The sequence below is a fragment of the Notothenia rossii genome (assembly GCF_949606895.1).
Source record: "Notothenia rossii genome assembly, chromosome: 6".
Classification (NCBI taxonomy): Eukaryota; Metazoa; Chordata; class Actinopteri; order Perciformes; family Nototheniidae; genus Notothenia; species Notothenia rossii.
In genome coordinates, this window is record NC_136909.1 from 15,488,756 (window position 1) to 15,499,543 (window position 10,788).

General features: G+C 40.7%; 1 protein-coding gene across 4 annotated transcripts in view; it reads right to left on the bottom strand.

The window, feature by feature from the left end:
- arb2a (ARB2 cotranscriptional regulator A) overlaps positions 1–9,495 on the bottom strand; it is a 150,864-nt gene extending 141,369 nt beyond the window's left edge. For all 4 annotated transcript variants that reach the window (XM_079688080.1, XM_079688081.1, XM_079688082.1 and 1 more), the window contains exons 1-4: positions 9,391–9,495; positions 8,518–8,664; positions 7,312–7,413; positions 3,025–3,125 (exon numbers count right to left, since the gene is read on the bottom strand). In XM_079688080.1, the coding sequence (XP_079544206.1) occupies positions 3,025–3,125; positions 7,312–7,413; positions 8,518–8,626 (312 nt within the window). In that variant the 5' untranslated portion in view covers positions 8,627–8,664; positions 9,391–9,495. The remainder of the gene's footprint in view (positions 1–3,024; positions 3,126–7,311; positions 7,414–8,517; positions 8,665–9,390) is intronic.
- Between the last annotated feature and the right edge of the window lie 1,293 nt (positions 9,496–10,788).

Here is a 10,788-nt window from a genome sequence, read left to right on the forward strand (position 1 = left end):
ATTTGAAGATATAAATAAGTAGTCCTCGATTTAATTTAACAAAATAAAACCCTGTTTTATAAGAACTGTGTTTTTTTGGGAGTTTGAGTAACAGATATAAAGAAAAATATATTGTGCATAAAAACTGATTGCTGCTTTCCTTTGAGTAGTTTTGACAGTAAGCAGACCTGCCTCAGAAGATCTGAAGGGTCTTAACTGTTTGCTACGGAGATCAGAAAGGTGTGTTGGACGTGATCCATTCCATAATTCATACTGTTCTTATAATGCACTATATCTCTCATTTATAAATGTGAGGGGTGCTAGTGGTCTGTGTTTATGGAGACCTTTGACTGTCTACCAGTTGCCCGAGGCTTATAGTTACGTGACCTACAGTCTACCACATATCATTAGGATTAGCACCCGGATAATACCCAGGTTGAAAACAACAGGTATTTCCTCTCAGGTATCTCAGGTTAGGAGTTCACTGGTTTTGTGTTGGGAAAGTTATGGTGTCATTAAGAGATAGCTGCCCATTTAAATCTCGTCGAGATAAGCTCCGATGAGCCAACTCCCCGACAGAAGACATTTTCAGAGTGCCGTGGAGTTCAAAGACTTCAGCGTGAATGCCCTTGTCTCGAGTATGGCAATATACAGTAACAATTTATGACACGTCTCTGCACATCAATTCTGTTTGGTTCGTGTTAAAGTTGTTGAGTAGCAGAAGGCAGTTCAAAGTAGATAACCGCTACCAAGAGTGGTCCCAAGACATCATCCCAATTATTTACAGTAATCGTATAAGAAACCTGCTTATATGTATTGTAGGACGGGTACGGAAAAGTATGAAAAAGGAACATAAATAACTGCTAATCAGAGAGCAGGTGAGAACAATTATCTGGACGACTGGAGCAAAGCAGGAAGCAGCCAACAAGTGTTGTGAAAGAGAGGGAGAGGAAGGAATGTCAGTGAACATTCGGGGGCAATGAGGATGCCCTTCCATTCATACTGCCAGGGGCAAACACATGAGTGCGCGGCCTTGTGCCATCTCACACAGCTTTCAAGCTGAATGGTGGCTAGTTTTCAGACTGTCTCAGGTGGCAGGTTGATGGATGGCATGTGGGTGTGTTGTGGATTCTGTTTGCCCATAACATGCCTGTCTACGGAATGGCTTGTTCTATATTTTATCTTATAATTCGTTTTTATTTAATTGTATTTTGTTATATTGTATTCCCGTTTGAACTACTTCAACATTTTGTGAAGGCTGTGATTTTAAATGTTGTATTTTCTCCTTTTATACATTTTCAAAACACATTTTTGGAGGAAGGTTGAGAACAAGTGTTCATTGCCAACAACTGCTCCACTGTAATCGTTGCGCATACGACAAATAAATAGAGGGCTGAGACTTACATTTACCCTCATGAAATCTGCCAAACTCACTCGAGGCAGAAATAATGGAGAGGAATGATAGAACAGACAGACCAACAACAGTAGAGGGAGAACTTTCAAAAAACAAATACATCTGCATGTGTTGTACAGACGTACGCAGAAGAAAGCATGCCGATATGCTTGTGTGAAAAACTTTCTTAAACTTTAACGTACAGGGACCGACTAAGCGACATAGCCCACTTTACAACGGAATGCATACATTTCAGCAGCTGTTTCTATTTATAATGGGGTATATTTCTTAACAGCAAAAAGAATGCATTTGTACTTGCAAAGCTGTAAAAAAAAAAGGTACAATATTCATTGTCTTGAATCACATGTGGCCTAAAAACAACAGACAGATCATTCTGCTTATGCAGGTTTTTTCGGGCCAGTTAAATCTGTAGCACAACTCATCCACTCTCTGTTCTCATTACACATAAACACTGATTGAGACGTTTTCTTTTGTCTTCTCTAAAGAAGATGCTTCTGTCGTTCGCAGGATGAATACAATTAGCATACATCCTGCTTGATGATTATTTATTTGCTCAGAATGTTTTGCCCCCCTCCGATGCCTGAGTTCAGTTAGTTTAAATGTGTGTCTGTTCTTTCAGGGCCTCAGCTTGGATGCTACCAAATGTTTGTTTCCACAGCCTTTTCAGATGCTGGTGGATAGTGCCTGAGCAGGCAAAAGAAGAGAGAGACGGGGGAAAGAAGCGTTCACAGAAGTCTGGCTCTCAAAGGAGATACTGTATACCTGCATTAGAAATAATAAAAACACCCAAGTAATCCCACAAACGGGTCTATCACTTTGCTTTGAACTTCAAAGAACACACACAATTAAAAGCAACATAGCAGGGGATGCAAATAAAAAAATGATTACAAAAGAACATTTGTCTCGTTATCTTAATGCATATTCCACGTGCTGGTACTGTGGGAGTGAATTAGGGTTGAACTGGTGTATGCTAGGATGCATGGTGATGTGGTTGGACGACAACAAAAGAGCATTAGGGAACTTCGTAACAATGTGATGACATGATTTTAAAAGTTGTAGGAGTTCATGTTTTTTCTGTCCCATTCAGACCAGTCCTGTTTGCACAATAACCAATACCTCGATACCAAGTCAATGCCAAAAGACTATACTTGTTTTCTACAGAATAACAGTACCTCAAGTACAGAAATGAATGACACATAGGCGTGTTAAAAAGGAAAAGTAAATAAAACATTCATATTTAGATTCTGCTTATCGATAACTAAAGTGAGTCTTGCCGTGAGCCTGAATCGCATGTATTCTACGCCGCTTCCTCTCTCCTGAAAGCTGTTCGCTGTCGGCACAGCCCCCTTTCTCTCTTTCACTCAACCCAACGCTCGCTACGCACACAAACTGCACACTTGCTCAAGGGAGGTTCTTTCCCAGGAAAAGAAATAGTAAAGAGGGATATTAGAGAGGGAATTCTTACCCGTTTCCTTCTAACACAAACACTGTTTCATCAGTAATAAAGTGTATTTTACGAGGTGTGGAGAAAAACTGGAAAGGAAAGACAAAAAGTGACCCAGAAGCTGAGACCAAAGCTGCTGAGCATTGGATTTCTTATTTGAAGCTTAAGAAAAAAAGATTTGTGTTACCTCTCCAAGAGCTTCATAGCGTTTCTGGTTCCAGCGGTGGAGATCCTCTCTGGCATTGAATACAAACGGCTCTCCGGTTTTTAAATGTCTGAGCTGGCCATCTGTGAGCAAAAGATAGAATGAAAAAGGTTAAAACATCAGTAATTATGATGGATACCTTTATTTGTGTTTGTGCGAGTAATGGATGGATTACCACGTCTGACTGAACCCGCAAACTTTTTTCTCTATCTCTCTCCTTTTTCCTCTGGTGGTCCTTAAGCTCCCTCTCTCTCACCTTCCTACCTCAACCACCCCCCTCTGGCGGGTCCAAGGCCTGTGGATTCAGCAACGTTCTTCCAGTCACGACTCCAACGGCCTTCTGGGTAGTCTGGCAGGCCAGTGCTGGACAGCTGGTATGGCAAAACTTCTCTTTCCCTCTCTCCTCTTTTTCAATCATCTACAGCCTCTCCACTTCCTCTTTTAGTTTGTCAATGTCTCTCTCTACAGTTGGCCAGTCACCACATGTCGTTCCCTTTCTTTTTTTTTTACCTGAAATCTCTTTAAGCAAAGACCTAAGAAGGGGTGAAAAAGGTTCCTAGTGTGCTTTTGTCAGAAAGAGAAAGGTACCCTGGCATGCATTAGCCACAACAACAACTGTTCCTTGCAATTCCTTTGAGGACGCTATTGGGGCAACAGCCAATCACCAATCATCTCACACACACACACACAACCAGGACGCACGCACACACACAACCAGGACGCACGCACACACACACACACACAACCAGGACACACACACACACACACACACACACACACACAACCAGGACACACACACACACACAACCAGGACACACACACACACACACACACACACACACACACACACACACACACACACACACACACACACACACACACACACACACACACACACACACACACACACACACACACACACACACACACACACACACACACACACACACACACACACACACACACACACACACACACACACACACACACACACACACACACACACACACACACACACACACACACACACACACACACACACACACACACACACACACACACACACACACACACACACACACACCAGGACGACCAGGACGACCAGGACGACCAGGACGACCAGGACGACCAGGACGACCAGGACGACCAGGACGACCAGGACGACCAGGACGACCAGGACGACCAGGACGACCAGGACGACCAGGACGACCAGGACGACCAGGAGTGGTCATACAGTACGTGTCACTAGGCTTGAACCTCAGTCTTTGCGGCAGAAATATTTACTTTTGGTGGGATTTTTTTGGGTGAAAACTTCTTGATTTTAACTCTGATGTTGATGAGCTGCTTGTTTTCGCAAACATTCCCTGTAAATATACAATGCCTTACAATCAAATAAATACGTCCAATGCTTTCTAGACTATAAAAGGGTGTATTTGATTTAAAAAGCCTTTACGTTGTGAAAGTTCTGTAAGACAGCAATAATTGTCTGTCTTAGTTTGCAAAGTTTACAGGTGCATTTATGTATGGACAGATTTGTACGGAGCAATTTCAGTGACAGGCAGAATTACCGAGGACAGCTTTGATGAAGACTCGCTGTGTGTTTTAACCAACTTCCACTCTACTAATTTGTTTGGAATTGCATCTTATATGGGAACATGAACACACAAACAGAGTGGAAGAGGGTGGCAGAGGGTGTAGGGGCCAGATTGGATTTTGTCTTATGTGTCGCAAAAACAGTACACAAGAATTGAATCTTTTTGGGGACGCTGTTTAAATGATTTATTATAATTCAGGAGAAATGAAGGGGGTTTCAACCGATCCAGGTTTTATTTGATATAAAACCGTCATAAGACTGTAAGGAATGTTGCTGCTTTTTTTTCTTAATAAACAATTACCCTTGTGTGGCTGTGGAACCTCTCCATTTATACCTTAGCAATGAGCCCATCGATCCTGCCGTTGACACTACAACACAATAAAACACTAAACAGTGTTAAATTTAATTTTGACCTTTATGACTGCAGAATTTGTAAGAGCTAAACCACTGAAAAGTACACATACTTAACCCAAATAGCCAGGGGGCTCTCATACTTTCTCAATTATTGTTCAACGTGAAGAAACCCATCTAAGATAGAAATAAATACAATATCTGTGGAGGATAAAAGAATGCATAAGCACTTTTTCATCTCCTTCTAAATTGCCACCAATTTCACCTCTCTATCAATGTGATAAATCTTGCATTGCTAACACACTGTGTATTACAGCACTTGCTTTCATGGTGAGTCGTTAGACAACATGTTATGCTGAATCTTGGTTTGTCATTATGTTGCATTAACAAGCAGACATGTGCCTGAGAGGTAGAGAAGGAGACGAGTGAGAAGTTAGGATAAAGCAGTGTGCAAAAAAAGTACCTTGAAGAAAATCTATTAAGAATTCATGGCTGGGGTGATGATCTAAACACTACTGCCTAAGAGAAGGAAGAGATGAGCTATAATGAAATCCTAGTGTGTGTGTGTGTGTGTGTGTGTGTGTGTGTGTGTGTGTGTGTGTGTGTGTGTGTGTGTGTGTGTGTGTGTGTGTGTGTGTGTGTGTGTGTGTGTGTGTGTGTGTGTGTGTGTGTGTGTGTGTGCTAGGGGGGTGATCAGCTCCATCGCCTCCCCCAACACATCCTCTCAGAGGAATAACGTTTTCTCAACTTTCCTCCTCTTTTCTGTCATAATTAGCATTCTGTTCTCAATTTGGCCGCTTAATTAGGTGTACATAACCTTGGATTTCCAGTAATGGAAAACTGGGGGGCTAGCGAGATGAAGCCATCATCTTCAGTGATTAAGATACCTGCAAACTATTGTACACAGCCTAGTCTGTATTCACATCATTACATGGTCAAATTAACATTTTTGTTCCACCTGTCCCGGGCAAAGGTAGCCGGGGTGTAGCTATAGAAATGCCTGCGAGCCAGAGCTACTGTGAAATGCTATCCTTCAAAAGCAGGCCTGAGTGGAAATTGACAAGACATGCTGATGGGTATGGGTGTGTGTAGTGTATGTGTGTGTGTGGGGGTAAGCTGTGTTTCAAGTGGGGGTGTTTTTTTGCGGGGCAGGGGCAAAAATAGAGAGATACAGAAAGAGGGAGAGAAGGGAGAACAGAGGAGACAGGAGGTTGAGGGAGAGTCTCTGAATGTGTTCATCCCTCCATGGGAGACTGAGCTGGGACTTGAGGGTGGGGTAGGGGGGTGGCGGGTGTTCGCACTGTGGCGGGCGGGGGGTGAGTCTCTGTGTCTCTGTTCTTAGGCACAGCGAGGTTATGCAAATGCTCCGTCAGGCGGAGGGCAAGGCTGAGTAGGTTACTGACGGGCCGTAGAGTACACAACATGTCCCCCACTCAGCCAGCCAGACAGCCAGTAGAGACACTGACAGAGCACAGAGGGAGGGGGGGAGAAACAGAGAGAGAGAGAGAGAGAGGTGCTACTGAGTAAGAGTCAAACCCCCCCCCCCCCCCCCCTCTTTCTAACTCGTCCTCCGTCTTTCCACCTGGTTTGATTAAAGCGAGCCAAGAGAATTCTAAAGAGACTTTTATATCTCATGGAGCAGCACCAGTCTGGGTCCAGCTCGGCTCCTTCCTGTCACTAATTATTGCCACATGCACACACAGACACACACATCTTCAGAACACTTTTACACCCAAAGTGTCCCAGGTGACAGCAGAGACAGTTTCAGGTCATTAATTCAAAAACAGTGACATTACACTGAGGAGAGCGGTAATTGCACACAGACAGATTACGTTTAAACTGTCTTAGTTTAATGAAGGGCTATGGTAATTTTGTTTCAAAGCAGCTCTAACAAGAATCAAGTGGAAGCAACCAAACTCTGTAGGTCAGTGGTTTTCAACTTGGGGGTCAGGACCCTTCTAGTGGTCACATGATTCATCTTCACAAGATGATAAAAGGGGAATAATAGAAGGAAAAACACATTTGTTTTATTTACATGACCCTATTAACTCTTTAGGTCACTAATAATTATTTAAATGATATTGCTGTGTATTTATTATTTAAGTTTTTTTGAAAGTGACCCAATACATTAAACATACATTTCAATACTAGAAATCAGCTGCATCATTCACATGTATGAGTTATATTTAACTTGTTATGCACCTGAGCTTTAGAACAACTCTTGAACTGTCAGAAGTGTTGTTCGTTAAACTTACAGTTCACAAGATTTGGTGTGTTATAAGCAGAAGGCTTTGTATGCTTTAAAGACTAAAAATAGTACTTACATTCGTTGAAGGCATATTCAAACTCCTCCAGTGTATTGGGGAAAGTGAATGGAGGTTCATCTTTCTTCATCAGTTCATCCAAATCTATTCTTGACAGCAAGTCTGAAGAAAAAAGATAAGATCAAAGGTGAGCAAAAATATGGCTGATTCCTTCAATGAATGTCAAGAAAAAATGTCATGCAATAATCTCAAACACAAAATCATAACCTGCAAAAATCACCTCATCATTTGATCATATTACATTAAATTAGAAAGAAAGAGTAACTACTTTGACAAAATCTTACCTAATCACTTACATTAAAAGCTTTTCATTATCCTAAAGTATCTTAACAGGTGGAAAATAGGATATTCCCATGAAATAATAACCATCAACAATGTCCAGCTAATTGTATCACATGGAAATAGTGTGTTTCTAGCAGGTGGGGGGTTGAGCAAATAGATTTTCTAAAGAGTGGGTACATATGTTTGACTTTAGGTCAGGTGGAACATCTACTGTTCGAGAGAGCCTATTATTAACTGGTAAGTAAAGCTTCAGATTATGGGAAAAAAAATTATACTGTATAATAGTCAACATACATATTAATGGCACACAATCACAAATCGGCATGAAAGAGATTGCACTTTCTTTTATAGCAATTTGAGACCTATTAGTTTTTCTGCCAAATGTTTGAGAGTGCATACAATTTGTGGCATTTCACATTTTCATAATGCCATTTATAATTTTAACTCAGGGTGGTACCTACTGTAACTTCTAAGAACTAGATTTCGGAAATAAGGACAGATTACATTTTTTACGACAATTATGCTGGACATCGTCAGTAACATGAACTACAGTACAGTTTGTATGTGTGTCATAGATAATTCAAATCAGACATGTTGGTGGGCTAGCTATCATGTCAAGATAAGAAAAAAGTCAAAACAACAAACATTTCTCTAAAAGTGTGTTCAAATATTATTATGTTTTTGTTTTTGTTTGATATAATGCTGTTCAGAGCTTTGAAACAGTGAAGTGACAAGTTCAACTGACATATAAATACATTATAAACTTGACAAATGTTGATATATGAAGTAAGTGCCACGTGGGTTATCATAAACCTGTTTTGTGGATGCATTTTCTTCTCGTACAGTATAGTTCCCAGCTCTTGTAGTTAGTTTTAAGAGAACAGCCTCCATGTTTCATTTTCACAACGATCTTTTCATGTTTACCTTTTAGTGCAGTAGTTTTCTCTCTGTCCTCCTGGCCAGCAGCTATCTGGGCCATTGCGATCCACAATATGTACAGGACTGGCGTGGCAGCACAGAGATGAGAGATCATTGAGTCCTCTTCTCCCAAATATCACTGAGATGTACACCCTGTGACATGAGTTTGGAATAAAAAAAGAGAAAAAAATAATGACTTAGAGAGATTCCAGTTGTAGCACATGCACTGAGGGACATCCGGTTATATCCCTTACATGCCAGTACCTGTCAAATAATGAGTCCCTTCTTTGTTTACAACATGCCATAAATGTAAGTGCCGTAAAGCTTGTTTCACCTGTAAGGTGGCTTTGTGCCAGAACAGTAAAACTAACTGTTGAGTACTACACTCCTGTACAAGCTACAAGTGGTTAGCTAACTGATTGAAACGGTGGAGTGTTAATTCAAACTGCACAAACACTGCAAAGCAACAACCGCTAACTACAACTATTTGTCAACAGTATTGCTAACAAACAAGCAGCGGTTAGCAGCGTGTATTCACACAACTTAGCACACGTGGAACTGAAATCCTAACGTTAGCACTTTAAGTTACTCTTGCTTTGAAACCATGCTTAAGACAGTGACAAACAGTCTTTTACGCTTACCTCAGACTACTCTGTCTATATCTCAACAACATTCAAAACACAGTATGTTTAATGTTTCGCACTCTTTACAGACTCGCGAAATGTTTGCTCTCGCTTCTCGTGGAGCCACTTCGAGCAGGTACAAAGGGACATTCGTGCTTTTATTTCACATTCGTGCCAACCAAACGAAAGACATTTCGGAGAGGAACAGCTGTTTACAGTAGATGCACACATGCTTTTTTTGTTTCGACTCACACACCATCAGTATATGCGACAGTCCAGTCGACGCTGCATCCTTGACATTTCTAAAACAGGAAGGGCTGCGCAATGCAGAGCATAACACGTGAAGCTTCCGGGTTACCGGGGCAACGGACTGGAAGGGATTTTTAAAGAGACAGTAGCACAGCTGCTGCTCGGTTGTATACTTATCGTTTATACAGATGTTTTAACTTAAATGTACTTCACTACAGGTTATTTTACTTTTCATTTAGTTTAATTTTATATTTATACTCAAATGCATTTCAGAAAGGTATTACAAATAACATTTATTTTATTTCATATATGCATTGGAGATCACACTCCCCCATACTATAATATTCCTTTATCATGCGTAATAGGAAACCTACTGTACTATTGATAGTTTCACTCAAATGTTTTCATGTATTTAATCTTACAAAAAAGTTAACACATTCACTTGTGCAAATCCTTTGCAAACAAGAGGTTTTGCAGCAGAAATAGGGAGCTAAACGCCTGTATTTAACCAATGTAGCCACACCACTCAAACATATGTTAGGCATTGCCAATAAAACGTATTTGATTTTACTTACATAACAATTAGAAACATATCAAACTTTTTATGTTTAAAATAATAATAAAAGAGGATAATGATTCAATCAAACTGTCAACCTTTAGCACATCAGATTATCTTGGAGGAAGCTGTTGTTGTGAACATTTTCAGGACTGTTCCCACAGAACTGCCCAAGTGAAATCCATCAGATCAAGAACGTTCAAGGGGATAGAATGTTTTCATTGTTTTAAATGGTTAAGAGACCGGTTAGAATCACTGATAGTGTGCCACAGGTGACCTAAATGTACCAAAGAACACCTGCCATACCCTACTCTCCTGTGTAATGTACCTGCAACTCTTCTTGTTGATGTGTTTTTTAATCAACAGAAATAGCCTCCTGTTTTAATGTATGCTGTATGACCTACTTGTGGACGTCCTCTAGAAGTTGAAACTGTTTATCAAGGGAGCTGAGCTACCCTGTTTCCTCAAGCAGAGCACTATGCTGCGAGGGGAGACCCAAATAAGAAACGAGATGTGGCATTAGAATCCACTGAGATTGAAATGATAAAAGAGATCCTTTTCTCTTAATCTATACTCAATGCTACAAAAGAGAGGAGGAGAGGTGATGATCTGAGATTTAAACTTGGACATATTCTTCTTCTTAGGGTTTGGGAAGGTTATCAATTATTGTAAATCCAAATAAAGTCCTTGAGTCTTGGTCGGCCCTCAGCAATTGTGTGAATGTGCGACACTTCCAGATGGTAGGGTATATATATAGGTTTGCATGTTTGTCTTTTAGTGTTTGTCTGTATGTCAGCATGAATTTAGGAAACCTAGTGGCTTGATTTTTCATAAAACACGGTGTAACAT